This window comes from Microtus pennsylvanicus, chromosome 1 (assembly GCF_037038515.1).
Source record: "Microtus pennsylvanicus isolate mMicPen1 chromosome 1, mMicPen1.hap1, whole genome shotgun sequence".
Classification (NCBI taxonomy): Eukaryota; Metazoa; Chordata; class Mammalia; order Rodentia; family Cricetidae; genus Microtus; species Microtus pennsylvanicus.
In genome coordinates, this window is record NC_134579.1 from 109,062,469 (window position 1) to 109,083,200 (window position 20,732).

The 20,732-nt window shown below is 47.4% G+C and overlaps 1 protein-coding gene across 1 annotated transcript in view; it reads left to right on the plus strand.

The window, feature by feature from the left end:
• Nucleotides 1–2,706: 2,706 nt before the first annotated feature.
• Tmem132d (transmembrane protein 132D) overlaps nucleotides 2,707–20,732 on the plus strand; it is a 617,151-nt gene continuing 599,125 nt past the window's right edge. The window contains exon 1 of the mRNA XM_075978060.1: nucleotides 2,707–2,841. Within this exon, the coding sequence (XP_075834175.1) occupies nucleotides 2,763–2,841 (79 nt within the window). The 5' untranslated portion in view covers nucleotides 2,707–2,762. The remainder of the gene's footprint in view (nucleotides 2,842–20,732) is intronic.

The window sequence follows — 20,732 nt, forward strand, 5'->3', positions numbered from 1 at the left end:
GAGAGAGAGAGAGAGAGAGAGAGAGAGAGAGAGAGAGAGAGAGAGAGAGAGACTTAAGAACTAGACAAAAGAACACCAGGAAGACAATAACTAAGAAAGACACACAGAACAAAGGTAAAGCCAGCATCCCAAGTCTCTCAGACTTCCGGAGAACAACCTGGGCCCCTCTGATTGCCCTTAAAAGTCAAGAAACTGAAACCACTTAAAACCAGTGGTTATTTTCTTTTTGAAGCTCTCAGACATGGATTGCCCCCTCAGCCAGATCCTCTGAGTCCTGTGGTTGTTAATCTTGTCATAGGTTTAGAGTCACCATGGAGACACTGTAGATGGAAGTTTCTGTCCCACCGGGTGCCCTAGCCATTCAGTCCCAAATAAACACGTAGAGGCTTATATTAATTAAAAACCATTTGACCCCTAGTTCAGGCTTATTACTTTTTTTTTTTCGAGACAGGGTTTCTCTGTGGCTTCAGGCTTATTACTAACGACCTCTTACAACCTAAATTAACTCATAATTCTTATCAAGCATGAGGCTTGGTACCTTTTCTCAGTAAGGCCTTCTCACCTTGCTTCCTCTGCTTCTGGATGACGACTGTGTCTCTGCCTTTCCTCTTCCCAGAATTCTCCTTGTCTGGTTGCCCCACCTATGCTTCCTGTCTGGCTACTGACCAATCAGAGTTTTATTAAACTCATATAAGTGACAAATCTTTACAGTGCACAGAGCATTATCCCGCAGCAAGACACACCTCATGTGGGTCTTGCCAGGGATGGGTTGAGGCCTTGGACTGAGTGCAAAGGAGAACGCAAGCCAGGCACCAGGCTCCATCTCTCTGTTTCCTGACTACAGATGCCATGTGGCCAGCTGCCTCGTGCCCCTGTTGTCCCGCTGTCCTAGTCTGGATTCCATTGTTGTGATAAAACAAAGATTAAAGGCAACCCCGGGGAGGAAAGGGCTTGCTTCATTTTACAGTTTAAATTACCATGGAGGGAAGTCAGGGCTAGAGCTGGGAGGCAGGAACTGACCCAGAAGCCATGTTGGGGTGCTGCTTACTGACTTGCTCTCTTTGGCTTTTACAGTTTACCTTTCTTACCTTTTTTATACAACCCAGGACCACCTGCCCCCGGCTACCACTGCCCTCAGTGCGCCCCCCCCCCCCCAATCAACCATGAATGAAGAAAAAGCCTATAGGCTTGCCTACGGAGCATTCCCATGAAAGCTTTGTGTGTGTGTGTGTGTGTGTGTGTGTGTGTGTGTGTGTGTGTGTGTGTGTGAACCGGACCAAAAACTAACCAGTTCCTGTGCCTTCCCTGCCTGTGTTTGAGAAATACAGGTTGTATTGAGAAAACAGGTTGTATTCTCAAACTGGAGTCCAAACAGGCCCTCTTTCCCATGAGTTGCTTTTGACACAGCAACAAGAGAATGCAGAAGTGAGTTAGTTCACCTGTTGGAATGAGGCTGGGCTTCCTCCCCGAATCCCCATAGAATCGACTTGCTTCCCAGGCTCAGCGGGAGCAGAGGAGGGCTTGAGTTCAGAACCCTAGCATGGGAATTAGGTATCTTGGCGTGAGTTTGCCTTAGAGACATGGGAAGGCAGGAGTGAAGAGTGGAGAGCCATGCCTGTCACTTTCTCAGTACAATGTTTTATCCTAACGATTAATTCCCTGATGCCCAAAGGCCAGTGGGGAGCCAAGATAGAAATCTTCCCGGGACAGGAATTTGGGAAACATTTTGGGATCCCAGGGTCACATTCAAAAGATTACTGGGGACACTTCGGCTTATGTTAGGGTCCTGAGCTGTCTTTGCCTGAGGACCGCTTGCACCCAGAGTCTTATGGCCTTTCGACACCTGTTGTGAGCGTGGACATCCACCCTGGTCCCCATGCAGGCTTCCGGGGATGGGCGGGGTGTTCATTTTCTCCTCTGAACATTCCCCTTCCATTCGCGCACTCAGAGAGGGCTACACCGAGGCTGGGCGCCCCGCAACCAGGAAGGTGGGACCTACTTTGCGGATTGGGGCTCACAGCTGTCACTCTAGAAGGGTGGGGCTTAGAAAGAGAGAGAGAAGGAGAGAGAGAGAGAAATTAGGAAGCAACAGCCTCAGCCCGCCTGGGCACGCTGCGCTGGGTGCGCTCGGATGCAGCCGCCCCGGGCCCGCGCCTCCTCGTCCGCGCGCCGCTCGCCCTCCGCCCGGGGCGCCGCGCGTCTCCGGAGCCGGCCGTGCGCCGGGCGCGCGGGGGAGCCGGGCCGGGCTGGGGTGGAGCCGCAGCGCCCCGCAAACTTTGGGCGACGGAACGCGCGCGCGGGAGCCCTGTGGCGCGGGATGGGGGCGGCGAGGCTGCGCGCCCCGGGTCCCCAAGCGCGCCTGGTCACCCGCCCGGGGACCCCCGCGCCGCCTCTGCCCGCGCCCCGGGCCCCGAAGCCTCGCAGCCCCGCTGCCTCCCGGGCGCGATAGCCCACCCCGGCAGCCCAGCTGGAGTCCCAGGAGCGCTCTCCGCGCTTGGGGAAGCGGTACTGGAGACCCCCTTCATGGAGTGAAATTCATTTCACTAGCCAGTTTTCAGCGGGATCGAAGCACTGAGGTGAGCTCGGCCTGCGCTGCGGGACCCCGGAGCCCAAGAGGCCTGGCAATGGACCTGTGGGGACCCGGCTCAGGGCGAATCTGCCTCTCGGGTCTCTAGCCAGATGCGTCTTGGCCATCTAGCTCAGCTTCTATTCTCTGGGAACCTGGCGACATCCCTCCTTCAGCCGCTCTCCGAGTCTCCAGGATGTGCCCGTCTGAGATGGGGACGCTGTGGCACCTCTGGTCTCCTGTGCTCATCAGCCTGGCCGCCCTTTTCTCCAAAGGTGAGGACTCTAGGGCTACCTGGGCCCTAAGACTTAACTTTGCTGGGAGTATATGTGTGTGTGTGTGTGAATGTGGGCGGCCAGGGAGAGGTGTGGGCGTGTGTGTGTGTGTGTGTGTGTGTGTGTGTGTGTGTGTACGTGTACGTGTGTGCGTGCTTGTGCAGGAGGCTTGCGGAGCCAAGGTCTGGGGCAGGCCTCTGGCAGCAGGTGATTTCCCTGGAAGTCTTGGTAGGATGCCCTAGGAGAGTGTGCCTGAGAAGGAGTGTGCCTATGCTGTCCTGGACCTGGAAGCTTCCTAGAATTTGGAGTGAACTATGCAACTGGTCCTAACCCTTTTGAAAATAAACCTGAACAGCTCTGCTGTATGGGAATGCCAGCTAGTGTACCATGGGTCTGCTAAGAACGCCAAGTTGGCCAGAGTTCCTTTCAGCCCCGGGTCTCCCAGGTCTGCCTCCTGCAGTTGCTGTGGTGGGGACAGTATCTCCGCAGGTTGTGAGTAGAGGCAGGAAGCCCCTCCTACCCCCGTTTACCTGCTCTGTTGCCATCTCCCTCAACTCCTGGACTGGCACAGGTCATTTGGAAGCTTGGGACAGAGATGCCGTACAGAGCAGTCGATATCAGCAGGGCACTGAAGATGGGCTGATCAGTGGTTTCTATTTGTAGGTAGTTTCCTCCCCTCCACCTCTTTTTCTGCTGCAAAAGTCAAGATTCTTTGCAGTCTCCAGTGTGCTGGAAAAACCCTGTAAACATATTTTTCTGCGAATATATTTCAGGCGATGTCTCTCTTTGAAACTTCCTAGCCAGTTGACAAGCACAATCTCTTAATGATATGTTGATTTTGGTTTCTGGCTTTTCTGGTACCTGGGAATCTAATTGCTTTGGATCTTGTAGAGTTAGGCAGATCACTCGCTGGGCTTTTGCGTGGGAATGGTTTGGCGAGGAGGGGATTTGCTTTATCTACTCCACTGTCTTTTCAAGTGCTGTTGAAAGGGGCTCCGGTCTGCTAATGAGGAGTGGGTACCACCCCCACCCCGGAAGCCACATCTTTGGGGAGGTGGAATAAGCTGGTAATCAAAAAGGTTGGTGAAATAGGCAGACACTAGGTTAAAAACCTGCCTCCAGGACTGCGATGCCACTCTGGCATGGCTGGGAGGCATGTTGTATCCTTGTCACTTGGTTTGATAAGCATAGACGTCTCTGGTTTTTTTTCTGTAATAACAAGGTTTTATTAAGCAAGGAACAGCGTAGCTTTGGACTCCATGGTCCCCGCCTCCCTTACTGATTTCTTCACTATGAGCAGCTGTGCTGAAGGGAGCTGCCTTTCCCGGGGTGCTTTTGAACTTGTTCTTAAACAAGATACAGTATGTTGGGGGACATCTCCTTTCTGAATGGCTAGAACCCGGCTTGTCACCAATGTCCATGTCATGTAAGGCCGGGCGGCTTCTGTGTGTGGACTCTGGAGATGGAGCCTGCCTCAGTCAGAGTGCAGAAGCCAGTCAGAATGTGGGGAACCTTTATGCAGCTGTGAGCACAGCTGGGCACGTGCGACGTAACTTGGCCATGGTCCTCAGCTGGGAAGAATGAGGTTGTTGGGATGGTACCAAGCTGTGTAAAAAAGGATTTCATGAGGTCAAGCATAACAGAAACCCAAGGACAGCACAGTGTTGTTCCGTGTTTTCCTACTTCCCTCTCTACTTGAGTGATTACCTGTATGTTCTTTCTACGAACTTATTTTTATGTGTATGGCAAGTATGTATGCATGTAGTTTGCATGTTAACATATGAGTACATGTGTGTGTAGATGCTAATGTGTGCACATGCATGTAAAGGCTGGACGTTGACATCAGACGTGGCTTCTTTGATCTCCATTTTACTTGCTGAGGCACAGTCTCCCACTGACCCCAGAGTGCACTGGTTCTGGCTACTCTCTTTACCCAGCATTTACATGAGTGGTGGGGATAAGAACTCGGGTCCTCACCTTTGCAAGGCAGACACTTTATCCACAGGGCCATTTCCCTACTTATGTCTGCAGGTTCTAACTTACTTGAAGTCAAGTACAGGCTACACTGGAGAGAATTTCGATCAAGTAAACACACACTCTAAAATGTCTCATTTGTCTGGGACCAAATGAAACATGAGTTAATATTAAATATTATATGTCTACTTCATTATGTTACTGTTTTTACTGTTTTCCCCATAGGAACCCTTGGATACAATAGAACACATATTTTCATGTGCTAATGACCTTGGCTAATCAGCCTAGTGACCTTGAACTTTATATATGCCACTTTTATGAGTAAATACTGCAAACCTACCCTCACATGGCTCTTTGGAAATTTAAACACAAATAAAATGTTCTGTCTTGTGAGATTCTGTCTCCTTGGAACCTAGGGGGCCCTGATATAAAGCGTATAATTTGCCATGGACCTTGGGTTGTGTCCCCAGACTTCCCTGAAGCATGGCCTTACATGATCAGGAAGCTCATGCCTTGTGTTCACACTGCAGTCCCGGTTAGAAACTTGATGTTGCTGCCTGCAGATGCATGAGTCCATGGCTCTGAGCTTTCTGAAGGAGGCAGGTATAAGGACACTTAGCTGAGAAGAAAAAAAAATCTGTGGGCAGACTGGAGACAGCCAGAGACCGAGGCGGGCTTTAAATGCAGGGCTGGAAAGCTGCCACTTTGGGCCACTTGTCCCCACCTTCTCTTGCACAAGTCACTCTGCATTTTGTTCTCTGCCACAAGCTGTGAGAAGCAGACATAGCCGCGATGCTGGGAGAGGACCCTCTGCAGTGTTGTGGTGTTTGCACCTGCCATGATGTTGTGCGCTTGCCTGCTGCCAGCTGGGTGCATGGCATGTCCTGGGGCGGGCAATCTTGCCCTTGGTTGTCTGTGGCTATGTTAAGAGCCTCCCTTCTGTCTAGACCAGGCCTCTGGGCAGTGGGAGCCGCTTTGGCTAAGGGAATGTTGAGCCCCTGCAGCCTTGGATTGTAGGGAGAGAACCTCAGTTTATAGTGAGTGGCCCATAAAAGAGGTCACTTTGGGGGCATGGGAAACTCAGGAGGAGAGATAAGCAGGGAGTGTGTGTCTGACTGGCTTTCTTGCCTGTGTTCAATGCTGTAAGGAAGGCTGGGGACTAGGGAGACAGGAAGCTTTCTTTTATTTGAGTGAATGATGTAATGGAATATAATTTTATTTAAAAAAAATACTTACATGTGGTTAGGTGTGGTGTATGGCTGTAATCTCCTGAGGCCAAGGCAGAAGAATCATAAGTTCTAGGCAAGCCTGGGCTATATAGTAATTTCATGTTTCTAAAACAAAACCAACTTATGTGCCTAAGTTTTTAAGAGTTGGAATGTCTGAGCTGGCCGGTGGTGGCGCACACCTCTAATCCCAGCAATTGGGAGGTAGAGGCAGGCGAGTCTCTGTGAGTTCAAGGCCAGCCTGGTCTACAAGAGCTAGTTCCAAGATAGGGTCCAAAAATAACAGAGAAACTTTGTGTCTAAAAGCCGAAGGGGGGGGGGGAAGAGTTGGAAGGTCTGTTTATATGAGTTCCACTCTTAAAAAGCCAAGAAAAAGGACCAAACTATATATTTAAAGATATTACGAGATCATGAATCACTATAATATTTCTAATTCACAGTGATTATTATTATCCAACTGTTCACCTGTCCATCCAGTCCAGACTTCTGCTGTTCATCTATCCATTTGTCCATCTGTCTATCCAGTCTAGTTCATCCACCCATCCACTATCCATTCAGTCCAGTAAATCTGTCTCTCTGTCCATCCATCCATCCATCCATCCATCCATCCATCCATCCATCCATCCATCCATCCTCCCCTCTACCCATTCATCCATCCAACAAACATTGAAGACCACGTTTTAGTGACCTTGCAGAGCTGCGTAGGAAACATTTGTGTGTGTTCTGGGGACACAGGGCTGGGCCATCAAGAGTCCCCACACTGAAGAAGTTTATGGCAGTTATTTCTCTCACATTCAAAGTGCCACATGCTGTTTTGTTCTTAAGGGCGGATGTAAACCTTGGTGGCTATGTATTTCGCAATCTCTTTTTTTTTGCCTTGTGGTTTCCTTCATCCCCTCCCTATTCTAATTCAGGACGATAACGCTGTTCCTTCCAGTAGCACTGCTCATGCCATACTGGATGCAGGGAATCTAGCAGCGAGAAAAAGACTGTCCACAGACTTGGTCTGGCTTCTCAGAGCCTATATTTGTCAGTGAGAAAGCATACCCAAAGGTAGCTGAATCAGTACTGTGGTGTGTGCTTGGAGGGACGGGAGTAGGGTCTCTACCAGCAAGTGCACCCAGCACTGACCAGAGTGACTACCTGGGAGCTTCCTTTTGATGGTTGCTGTCAACTATGGGAACAACCTGGGGAGGGACCTGTGCAGAAAGAGATGAGAGTTTGCATCATGGGCTAAAGAAAACTAGTATAGATGGGACAGAAGCAAATGATGGGGGTCACATTATTGCTGCGTGGAGGTGGGAAGGCTAGTGGGATAGAAAGAACTGGGTGGAAGTCATGAGCATCACCTCTCAAAAGCATCCACTTGGATGGGAAACCTTGTGATCTCTTTTTCATGTGCTGTGTGAAGGGCTCAAGTGGTTCAAACAAACAAACAAACAAACAAACAAACACACAAACACACACAGGGCCGGTGAGATGGCTCTGTAGGTAAAGACATTTGCTGCCAGTTGATTGCCAGGACACACACAGTGGAAGGAGAGAGCTGACTCCCACAAGTTGTCCTCTGACCTCTACACACAAACTGTGGCACGTTCATGCCCACACATGTGTACATACATATATACATACATACATGTAATAAATTTTTTTAAAGCTTTCAAGGTCACCCTCAACTATACAGTGAGTTATAAACAAACAAACAAATAAAAAACAAAAACAAGCAGAAACAAGAAACTGAGGGAAACAAGGCTGGATTTTAGTACAAGTGAGTATGAGTTCCCTGTGACTGCTGTAACAAATGGTTCCCAACGTTATGGATTCAGACAGCAGAAACTCTGGAGGCTGAAAGCCCAGAATCAGGGAACTCTGAAAAGGATGCTTCTGGCCGTCACAGTTTTTGGTGACTGCTAGCAGCCGTATTGGGCCTTTTCCCCACCCATTCTTCTAGATTGCCAAGTGGTGCACACCAGGTTGCTTCCATGTTCCTTGGTTCCTCTTCCTTTTCTCTTTGTGCTTTCTCTCTTGCAGCATCTTCCATCTCCCCTGCTCTCACCTTAGGCTTCCGTCCTCTTTTGTGTACTGTATGAGCGTACTTTCCCTTTTGCTAGCGTACATGCAGTTGCTTTTATGGCCCCTCAGTGGCCCATGAATTCATTTACTCCCAGCCCGGTTTTTAATCTACAAACAAGGTTATCAAATTCTTAGGACCCAGGGATTTGAATGCTAATAATTTTAAGAGATTGGGACATTTCTCCCACCTTCCACAAGTCCGTAGATATGACATTCAAAATCTATTTTGTAACCCTTATTAGAAAATTTAAGTTTCCTTAGGGTAACAAATACCTATTTTTTTCTAACTTTGACTTCCCTTCTGTGTTTAGCATAGCATTTTGGACATTGCAGAGGGTCAATAAAAATTTTTAAGTGTGCTTAAGAGTATAAAATATTGCCAGAAGAACCTTTGCCTGGCAGTAAAAGGCTCCGTGTCTTTTCCAGTAATTCAAACAGCTACAGGGATACACCGGTCAATAGACATAATAGCTTATTTTTTGAGCAATTATTGATGGCAGGAATCACGCTGAGAGATTTACCCAGGTGATATTTGCAAACTTGCAGACAAACTCGAGAGGTTGATGATGAGCTTGAGGCTTAGAAAAGCTGAGTAACTGGCCCAGGGTCTGACGAGGGAGAGCCATAGGGTCTGACTCTGATGTCTCCACTCTCCCCCAGCTGTGCTGTGTTGGGTGTGATTGTGTTCCTAAGCTGTCTTTCCAGAAGGAGTGGACTTGAGGGTTTAATGTAGAGTCTGTTTCTCTTTAGTGGAAGCTCAGAGCCCTGGACATGCTAGAGATGCTCAATGTGTATTGAGGAAATGAATAGAAAGATACCATGTTGTTTCATTTTCTCCACCTTGTCAGTGAAAGTCAGAAATAGCACCCTGTTTTCACTGAGATCAAGAGTTGAATCCCAGGACTTTTTGAGGAGGTGATGTGAGGTTTGAGATGCGTTGGTAGGCCACCTAGGATAGCTACTTGAAGAATATGGTGCTGGGGAGATGGCTCAGCCTCTCAAGTGCCTACTGTGTAAGCATGAGGCCCCCAGGTTGATCACCAGCACCCGTGTGTGAAAGGCGTGTGGTTATATGTGCTTGCCTTTCCAGTGCTGGAGAGGGGGAGAAGAAAGAGCCCCCTTAGGCTTGGTATCAGTCAGCCTCGCTGAATCGGTGAATTCTTGGCTCCTGAAAGACTCTGTCTCAGATAACAAGGTAGATGGCACCCTGAGGAACGACATTCAAAGCAGACCTCTGGCTTTGAAATGTGTGCACACATGCATAGGAGATGCAGAGGCACAGCAAGAAATAGTGGAGATTCATGGGTATGTTTGTGTGTCCCCTACACTTGTACACATGGCTTCCTGGGTAACCCAAGGTCAACAGGTGGCCTCTACCCTTTCAGGATTAAAGAACAGACAATCTTTAGTGACTGCTGACATGCTGACAAGAGAGGGAGAGGCCACATGGAATGAAGACAGATACACGGTATTCCTGTTCACAGGAGGTGGGCGTGAGATCCCGTGAGCATATGGATTTGTGAGTTGGACTTTGGATGCCAGAACCAAGCTTGGGTGAGCTGTGGAAATAATATTGTGGGTGCTCAAGTAAAAAGGACAGGGAGCCAACCTGTTATGAAATGAGACCTGAGGCTCAGGGCATCTTGATGCAAGTTTGTTATTTATTGACAAAATCTGCTGTAGGAAGAAGTGAAACAGAAGCCTCACGTCTTAAGTGCTGGTGTTTGTAAAAAAACAACCAAAAAACAAAAAAACTTAAAAAATGTATGTGTATTTGTGTGAGTGTGCACATGGGTGCAGTGTCTATGGACACCAGAAGAGGGCGTTAGACCCCCTGGCGGTAGAGTTACAGGTGGTTGTGAGGGACCTGACATGGATTCTCGGGACTGAACTGGAGTCCTCTCCAAGAGCAAGCACTCTCCACTGAGTCGTCTCTCCGACCCTTTAAATTGTTTGTTTTTAAAGGGGACTTTCATTAAACCTCTAAAAACATGACATCCTATACATACCCGACCTCAGTTCCAGAAATTAAAAATCTATCCAGGCTGGAGAACAGAACATCGGCAAACTTGAAAATGAACACACTTCTGGCAAGTGTTTGAGAATGGAGTCGAGGGCATGTGCTCAGAACAGGGACAATGGGGGCTGCCACGGTAAAGAGAGTTTTTGGAAGAGGGTTCAAACCCACCTTTATTGTCTCTTTCTCTGACCCTAAGCACAGGACTAGAGGGAAACTCAGACATACACCCTAGAGGACAGACTGGCTATAAAACAGTTTTTACTGGTACTGAGGGTTTTTTTTTCCCCATGTGTGTGACATTAAATCGTCATGTTTATGAGACTCCGAGTCCATCCAGTATTGTTCATGTGTCATTATTTTTTGCTTGCTTGCTTTCAGCAAAGCCGGTGGGTGGGAGCTGGTGGGGGAGGGGCGGGCAAGTCTCCGGCTGAGGTTGGAAGCATGATGTGACAGTCTCAGGTCACCACAGCAGCCGATGATTTCGGTTTCAAAGCAGGCCTCCTCTTGTCCTCCCCGGCCCTCAGTGTTCCCTGCAGCCACCTCTTCAGCAGGTGCGCGGTGTGGCAGGTGCACAGCACAGCAGCAGGCAGGTGCACAGCATGACAGCTGCAGCCTCTTGCTAAAACCAAAAAATTTAGGCTCGAAAATCAACAGCCAGAATGCATCAGAAGAGAGAAAGTCTGGGAAACACATATGTTCTCAGGCATGTAGCTTTCTGGACCATCTACAATCTTTATCGAGTAAAGATGGTCTCTCCAGGGAAGGGGTAGACATTTAGAGAGGGCTCAGATGTGGGTAGCGCCCCTTCAAGTCAGTGTCATAGTGACCTTGGATGCTTCCTAGCCTGTGGAGAGAATGCCCCAGACTCTTAAAGCAGCAGAACAGGTGTTGTGTTGTGCCAGGAAAGTGGGTGACAGTCCCTGGCACATGGCTGGGCACTGTGGGCTGTTTTTCTGGATGGTCAGTGGAGGTGCACGTGTGTCTGAGGAGGACCAAGGTCAAGGCTGGGGAGACACAGTAGTCTGAGATGGAGACACTGCAAACTCTTAACCTGGCCAGTTGTGGGATTTATGAGGGGCTCTCTTGGGAGACCACTTTGCCCTCTTGTATGTCTATGGTCTCTGCCAGCAAGGACCTGTGCCTGTCTCCAGGGCTGCAGGGGTGGGAGGAGGTGGACAGACACCAGACGGCTCTACAAATGGCTGGAAGTTGGCAGGGTCAAGGGTGACTAAACACAAGTTGCGTTTGGAATGTTCTTCTTCCTTTTTTTTTTTAAATATTTATTTATTTATTATGTATACAATATTCTGTCTGTGTGTATGCTTGCAGGCCAGAAGAGGGCACCAGACCTCGTTACAGATGGTTGTGAGCCACCATGTGGTTGCTGGGAATTGAACTCAGGACCTTTGGAAGAGCAGGCAATGCTCTAAACCTCTGAGCCATCTCTCCAGCCCCCTGGAATGTTCTTCTTGTTTACTGAGTGTTAGTTACATATAAAGTGGTCTTCCTGCTTACCGAATGCCCATTTGAGGTAGGCAGAGTCTGAGATATCTAACCTTTATTCGCTGCTCACAACCTCACCATCATCGGGGCCATCATTCTGTTCATCCTACAGGGGGGACCCTGGTCACAGGAACTGAAATAACAGATACCTAGCCCAGGCCAGCAAGAAGAGGAATTTTGTTTTTAACTATAGTTTTATAAAGATGAAAGAGACCATTTAATGAGCTTGTTACTTTTGAATGTCTCCCAGTGAAGGCCTTGGCCTTCTACACAGGCTATGTAGCTGGGGTTCAGAATAGAACGAGGGTGGGGAAGACTTCTTCCAGGGCTCCAGGATCCCAGGATCAATTCACAGCCCCGAGAGCACCCTGAAATTCAGTGTAGGTTGTGGAAGGAATGGAGCCCGAATGTGAAGGTTGGGCTTGCAGTTTTGATGAAGTCCTTGCAATGGGAAAATCTTTATTCGGATTTTACAGAAATAAAAGTGAAAAGTGGGGGATTGTGGGAATATCTGACGGTGATAAGAAATGACAGAGGAGGAGGGGAAGTGGGGGAGGAGAGGGATGAGAATGGGGAGTGGGGGAGTTGAGGGAGGAGAAAAGAGAGAGGGAAGGGGAGGGAAAGAGAAAAGGTGACAATGAAAAAGGAGGCAGAGAGGAGGAAGGGAAAAGGGAGTTGGGGAAGAGGAGGAGAGAGCAGAGAAGCAGGAAAAGGAAGGAGGAAAAGGAGAGGGGGAAGGGAGGAGGTAGAGGATGTTTAGCCTCTAGCATCTGTATGTACTGTAGCTCTCTTCAGCCAGTATCTCTGGATATTTAGGGTACACCCACATTTTTGGGGGGACACTATCCATTTAGATACAGACCTCTTCTTTGGTCTGAAGCTTGAAAGAACATTTCACCGTGTGTCAGAATTAGGGGAAACCTGTGGTTTGCACTTCCTGCCCCATGAACATGGTGGGTTTTCTATGTGATCCAGGGTTTGTCTCTCGCTGAGGTTGCAATACATAATTATAGATACTTGTGCTATTGGTTTTATTAATAAGATTAATACTCAGCTTTCTTTAGTTTTAAACTCTGTCTTTTCTTTGTGTGCTTACTTTACCCTACTTAGGGAATACTTTGTTTCCCTAAGTGTATGTGTCTATGCCACATGAATGCAGTACCCTCAGAGGCCAGAAGAGGGCATCTGATCCGCTGAAGTTGACGTGATAGGCCATTGTGAGCTATGTGGACTTGGGGGCTTGGACTCAAAGGCAAGAAGCAGTTAAGCTGTCTTAATGGCTAACTCATATTTTCAAGGCACCACAGTTATTTTTATTTATTAATATTTGTGATAAGTAAGCTATTTCAAGTTATTTCAAAAACGAGAGCTAAAAAGAAACAGTGTCACTGCCTAATCCTGATGTCTTTGCATTTTTATGTTTTTCTTGATGGTTGTTTTTCTGAGTTCTTAAACTCAGAAAAAAACTTATATATAGGGCGTACATGCAATTTATTTTTAAGATTTTTTTGAGTTCATATGTTTATATAAGCATGTCCTTACATTTTAAAAATATATCCTGAATATATATATATATATATATATATATATATATATATATATATATATATAATTTAATGTCTTTCCACAATTTAGGGCTTTCTGCCTTTGCTGGACAATTATATAATGCAGCATCTTGCTGTTATGTACAGCACAATTTTTGTTTTGTTACTTTCTTGGGTTACAGTTACTGGGTCACGGTAGACTGTTGGTTGTGAAGTTCTTTCCCAAGAGGCTGGACTCCTCCTTCCTCCCTCAAACTGTGAGGTAGGGAGGCATCTAAATTGCTGAGTGACCCTCAGCTGTGGCCGCTCTCAGTTTCTGCCATTCCTGGTGACCCCTGCTGACTTCTTTGATATCCTGTGAGTATGGCTTAGCCTTGCACACACAAAGAGCTGTGCCCATAAGTGGCGAGACTCTGTTTCCCTCAGAATGTGGTCCTGCCTGCGGGGACGCTGACTTTTGAGGGCAGAAGGGTTGGGAAACAGGAAAGAACCTGGGGTGCCATGGATCTCTGTTTATGACTGTGGTCCTCGTTACAAATGCGGGGAGAGCGTTTTGAGGGTGCTGCATGTGAGAATACCAGTGGGGAGGCTGTGGAGAGACTTTGGCTTCTTAGCTATGAGGGGACAAGATACATTTACATGTAGAATAGTTGTGTTTCCTTCACACATTCATGTCAGGTACTTAACTCAATGCCACAGATGCACATTCTTTCCTGGAATGAGTGTTTCTTCCTGTCGCTCTCATCGGATGTAAGACCCTATCCCCACCGCACCCCCTGGCTGCTAAATACTTGGATAACCTACCCATGTTCCATTGAGAGATCTGCCTGGCTCTAGGTTTTACCTCAAATAGGAAATCTCAACTGAAATCCCAGATTATTTTTGAGGACCAACTGTGAACACAGCAAAGCAGGCTGTGACTAGATGTGATGGCGAAATCACCTTTCAGGAGGTTACCAGTAAGTGGGGGAAACGGAGGCACAGATGGTGGTCATACCTTGGGAAGGCTATATAACACAAATAGAGAAAAATGGCTTCCTTGTATATAAAGGAGAGTGTTATCTGAATTCCTCTAAAGACCTTTCGGAACTCCCTCTGCCTCCGGCTGGCCTTGCTCACTGTAGGTCAAGCTTATGATCAGATGACCACACAATCTAACCCACTATGGCAGAAGGCACTGTATTAGGTTGCGCAGGTTCTCTGGGCACTGGGAGCAGCCACGGTGTGCTCTTATTCTGACCTAAACCCAAGGATCCCTGGTTCACCTGTGACTCTGAGCGGGGACGCTGTACCATAGAGTAAGTGTAAACTGAGGCTTTTCTGCCCTGCCTGGTTCCACAGCTGCTTTAAAAATAACCACACAGAGGCTTAATATTAATTACAAAGAGTTTGGCTTATTGCTCAGACTTATTACTAACTAGCTCTTACAATTTAATTTAACCCATTTCTATTAATCTATATTTTGCCACCTGGCTTCGTGGCGTTACCTGTTCTTTAGTACATCTTGTTGCTCTGGCAACTCTCTGGCATCTGCCCCTTTCCCTGTATCTCTGCTTGGATTTCCTGCCTGGCTCTCCCCTGCCTTGCTTTAGGCCAAAGCAGCTTTTTTATTAACCAATGGTAATAACACATATTCACAGCATACAGAAGGGTATCCCACAGCAGGTAGGACTGCTCCAACTCAGCAGACACTGTATCATTGCGTTCATAGTAAAGGCTGACCTCATGCAAGGCCAGCCCTTTGCTCTGCTTCCTGCTTGGTCTTCAGTGAAGCCAAGGCAGCTGCTCCTGAGGACCCACCAGACCAGAGCTCAGGTTTGAGCGCTGTGGCATGTCTCACTCGCAGAATCCTGGCATTCTGAGCTTGAAGGAGGGGATCTGGTTTTCCCTGGGCCAGGGTTGAGACCATGGGAGAGTTCTTCCTGTTCACATGGATTACTGACACAAGGTAGCTCTGTTGCTGTGACAGCGTGTCAGAGAGAATCCACCTTGAGAAGAGGATCTCTTGCAGTGACTCCTGGTTTTGGGGTTTGGCCTGTGGCTCTCTCTGGCTCTGCTCCTTTCACCAACACATCAAGGCGGAGAACATGGGCTAGGGAAAAAGAGGTTCAGCTTGTGGTAGACAGGAGGCAGACAGACAGAAAGAAAGGGGACAGAGACAAGATGCACGTTTCAGGGGCACATCGCTCTTTGTTCAAATACCCCCAAATTTCCAATAGTACCCATCCTCTCCCATTCAGCTATGACCCCACCAATGGCTTAATCTTCTCATGAGTTTGAAGCCATAATGATCCAATTACCCTTTCCGAAGGCTCTACCTCTTAACTCTTGTCACGGTGGAGACCAAGCTTTCAACATGATAGTCTTTGGGGACATCGTTATTACAGTCTCGATCTCACAGCAGCTGTGATTATCATCTGTGCAAGACCTCAGAAAGAATGGGCCTGTCGTCATCCTGTAATGGTGAGGAGGAGGGCTTGTGAGTTTGTCCTCAACCCAGAACCAATAGGAAGTTGATCAGAGCTGGGATGAGACGTTCATGGGGCCCCTCCCTCCCTTTCCTGAGGGTCCATAGGCAGCTGATCATTGCCAAGGGAGAGACATTTTCTTCAGTGGTGTAAGCATTTGTAAAAGCCCATGCTCCTAAAAATAACCCGTCACGACGGTTCAGGTTCATGACTCTAAGGAAACTCATGGGGTCACCAGAATAAAGATATACACGTGGGGACGGTGGAGGGGGCGGAGAGATGGTGTGGAAGTAGAAAAGGGACTAGGAAGGAAGAGAAAGGGGAACGGTGGGAGAAGGAGTTGAATGGGAATTGGGGGTGGAGATGATCTAAGTATATAATGCATGAAAATGTCTAATGAAACCCATCCTGTGTAGTTGATATATGCTAACAAAAATGACATTTAGGTTCCAAACCTAAAAGACTCCTACTGACATAAAACATATATAGATCGTCTCCTGTTACACTTGGCTTCCCAAAGGGTTATGGGAGGACATTCAAGGGCTCTTACTTGAGTGGTAGAGAACACTGAGTCAGTGATGGTTTTCCTGTGGATATTTCTAGGCAGCTGCTCATGCCTAGGTCTTTGAAGCCTTCCTCATGACCTCGGAGCCCCAGGGAAGAAGGGTCAGGTGTTTTATCAACTTAAAGGGATAAGATTGCTGCCCTAGCTCAGCATTAGGGGATGGTACCTCAAAGGGATGGTTGCAGGTCTTCAGCTGTGCACCCCTTCAGAATCTGATGCACCGTGTGAGGGAACCCGCTAGAATGAGGAGCTGGATGGAAGAATTCCGTCTGGCTTCATTGGTGAGGTGGATACTGTTTTCTCCTGACAATAGTTTGGTAGGAGCTGTAGAAAAACCTGAACTAGCTGAAAGGCCACAGTTGTCAAGAGTGTATCTGGTGAGCCCATATCTGGAAAGAACTTAGTTTCATGTTTGGAGGAGCCCAGTGGGACCCTCTTCAGTTCACAGAGCTGAGACGTTGGGAACAAGACTTAATATCAGGCAAAGCTTGATCTGGGGGCTCCGGTGGGACCTGAGGAACCCAGCAGGTCTTTGGTCTTTTTCCTTGGTCCCATAAAGGCCACTGTTCATCTGTCCATCGGTTGGGCAAAAGGACGCTCTAGTACAGAGTTATATCTCCTTATCCTCAATTCAGAGAAACAGAAAACTTTTTTTCTTCTTTTTAAAGGTTTCATCTGAGTCTCAGTTCAAGTCTTTGCTCTGTGAAACAAGGTCCACACTCAGTGAGATGCCACAGGGAAGGCAGCAGGGGCTGATGGTTAGGCTAGAGTTGAGCTCTAAGACTCTCTCTCACAGGACTACAGGGAGGGAATGCTGTCAGCATCAGAGAGAATGGATGCCAGTGACCAACAGGACAGCAGTATTCAGTTCTAACAGACACACAGTTTTCAACACAGACAGTCAGCCTTTCCCCAGCTTTAAACTTCCAGGAGACTGCATGTTTCAGCCTCAGCGGTGAGTCCCCGTTTGGAATCTCACCCTCACGGAGAAATTGCTCCATCCCTTGAATGTGTATTTAAACGCAATGTAAGCTTTTGTTTCCAACGACTGTAATTTTTCCAAGTCCTTAATTAGATGTGAAAACTACACGCACAATGCAAATTACTGTGGTGAATAAATATTTGCATTATGCTCCCTTAAAAACAAGCATCAAAACACACAATCGCTTGTTTTACAGGCATTCAGCGTTCCGAGATGCGAGATTGTGGAGCTGGAGAATTCTTGGGGAGAGAGAGCATTTGGAGTAATGTGATTAACATTCTGGGTGGGACTACATCAACAAGGGGTATAGTGCGGGGCGGGGGGGGGGCGGGGAGGCAGCGGTTTTGACGGACAGACTTGCGAATGCAATTTACAAAGAAGCCTGCCTCATCGTGCCTGATTCTGTGTATCTATTCCATGAACATGTCTCGCTTGATCTCCCTAATTAGTTGGTACGCATTAGGGAGCTGGGTTTTGCCTGCAGTTCAGATCGACGTAACGTCAAAATGAGGAGGAAAACCGGTTTGGAAGACACACTGGTGTTATCGATAGCCTAATAGTCAAACTTTGAGAAAAGCTTGCAGTATGCAGTAGGACCAAATATTGTGATTATGATCTCTTAGTTTTCCCAGAATGGCTTGGCAGACCCTTCTTCAGTACTGTAGCTCATTTTGCCATTTAGAATGTGTGGGGTTACCTCAATTTTGGATGGGAAGAAAATGTTATTGTTTATTTATGCGTGCATGCGCGTGTGCATGCATGTGTGTGTGTGTGTGTGTGCACGTACCATGGTGCTTGTTGTGGTTAGAAGACAAATTTCTATCTGTCTTTGTCTTCCATCTTGTTTTGAGGTAGGGTCTCTCTTCTTGCTTCTGTCATGATGACTGATTTTTAGGGTCTGAGTGATTGTTGGGTCTCTGCCTCTCATCTCGCTGTAGGAGGGCTGAGGTTACAGATGCACATCACAGCATCCTACTTTTTAACATAGGTTTGAGGGATCAAACTTAGGTCTGCAGGCTTGCTCAAGCTTTTACCCACTGAGTCTTCTCCTCAACCTCAGATGCTCTTTTACAGTTTAAAAGCCCCATGCGAATGGAAGGGATGTCACACAGATAAGCACCAGGGGGAGGGGACCTGTGCAGGGGCAGGCCAGCAACAGGCAGACTCTTGTTGGATCTCCTTGAGTTCTGTTATGTCAGAGGTGTGATTTGGGTTGACCGGTGGCTTGCTGTCACTGTGTTTGGGGGTAAAGAGTGGGTCCAAGAAATGTGTTTTTCTGCTCTTCTAGAGTTCTGAGCATGCTGACTGGTCTTCCATCCTACATCGGTCCTTCTACAAAGGGCACTCATGTCCAGGTGGGGGAGGGCAGTGGTCTATACAGGACCACCTCTTAGGGGCAGTGTGTCTTCATTTTCTTTGTGTGATGCGTGGGTGTGGGTTGCTGTGTGCCCTGTTAAGGCATGGTTTTCTCCATCCAGTCTCTTTCAGAAAGAGGGGAAATAAACACAGGCCCGAGCACCCTGGGCTCTTGAACCCTGAGTGCATGGTTCAAGTCCCGCCCCTGGCCCTGTGCAGAACTGCAGTTCCTTTCAATGTATATAGTTTCTTTGTAACTTCATACATGTATATAATGTGTGTACTGGGTGATTTTGTGTTGTCAACTTGACATAAGCTAGAGTCGACAGAGGAAGGAGCCTCAGTTGAGGAAATGCCTCCTTGAGATCCAGCTGTAAGGCATTTTCTCATTTAGTGATCAATGGGGGAGGGCCCAGCTCATGGTGGGTGGTGCCATCCCTGGGCTGCTGGTCCCGGGTTCTATAAGAAGGTAGACTGAGCAAATCATGAAAAGCAAGCCAGTAGGCAGCGCTCCTTCATGGCCTCTGCATCAGCTCTTGTCTCTGGGATCCTGCCATGTTTGAGTCCTGACTTCCTTCAATGATGGTCTTTACTAAATTGTATTATGTTTGTGGTTTGATCGTACCATGACCTCCATTCCCATGTCAACTTACTGAAAACATTAAAAAAATATGTATTTTTTATTTTATATGTATGAGTTTGTCTGCAAACTTAATCTGCGTGCAATGTATACAGTGCCCATAGAGGCTTGAAAAGGGTGTCGGAACCCCTGGGCCTGGGGTTACAGGTGGTTATGAGCCACCCATGTGGGTGCTGGGAATTGAACCCTGGTTCTCTGTAAGAGCATCCAATGCGCTTAACCGCTGAGCCATTTCTCCAGCCCCTTAATGAGATTTTTGAATAATGAGAAGCCTACAATGAGAAACAGCTTTAAGAAGCTTGAGTAGGATATGCATGCATAGGTTTTTCTTTTAGGAAGACACAATAGGATGATGGATGCTTGACTGTCAAGGTTAGAAGCATCTTTTGGTTAAGGTAAAACCGCAAGGGAGAAGGATTCTAAGCATTTTTTGGGGGAAATGGAACAATGCAATATTTCTGATTGTTAATGAAGACTTTCTCCTTGATCTTATAATGGATGGTGGTGGGTGTCTGTTATTTATATTCCAATAGATACATTCAAAGGAATGATGTAACCGCTGAACCTTCAAATGTCAAGATTTTTCAATACGCCAGAAACCTCGTTCCTAGCAACTGTTGAAACTCCAATGGGGATGATTAGAAATCACTTTGGAAAAATGCAAGTGGGTGCTGGAGTTTGTGAAGTTTGCTTTTGGGGGAAGTTGGCAGAACCAGAAATTCCAGAGAGAATTGTTGCTCTTAGAGCCGTGACCTCAGCCTGGCTTACATGTTAGAGTTGACATGCCTAGAGCCGTGGCCTCAGCCTGGCTTACATGTTAGAGTCCACATGCCTAGAGCCGTGGCCTCAGCCTGGCTTACATGTTAGAGTCCACATGCCTACAGCCATGGTCTAGGCCTGGCTTACATGTTAGAATCAACATGCCTAGAGCCATGTTCTCAGCCTAGCTTACATGTTAGAGTCGACATGCCTACAGCCATGGTCTAGGCCTGGCTTACATATTAGAGTCGACATGCCAGGACATGAGCCCTGATAGGCTTGAGCGGCTCCACCTGGGAGGTTTTATTTTTATTTTATTTTTAAAAATTACTTCTGTTAGATCACCTAGTTTATGCTTTTTAAAATTAATTATTTTATTGATGTTTTGCTTGCCTGAATGTCTGTGTGAGAGTGTTGAATCCCCTGGAACTAGTTGTGAGCTGCCATATGGGTGCTGGGAATTGAACTCAGGTCCTACAGAGGATCAGCCAATGCTCTTAACCACTGAACCATCTCTCCAGCTGGGGTGTGGGGTGTTTAACACATGATGAAGGCAAAGTCACCGTGGAGAGCCATCATGAGTGGAATTGTTAGTGTGTAATGCCGAGCTCCTGCTGCCCACTACAATTCTGTGGTACTTTGAAGGAGTATTGAATAACTGAAGCATAGTTGGGGTGCAATAAAACTCACATGTTGTGTGTGCACTTGTGTGTGGACCTGTGCTGTGTGTTTATGCACACGTATCCACATGTTCGTGAAAGTCAGATGTTGCTGTGGAGTA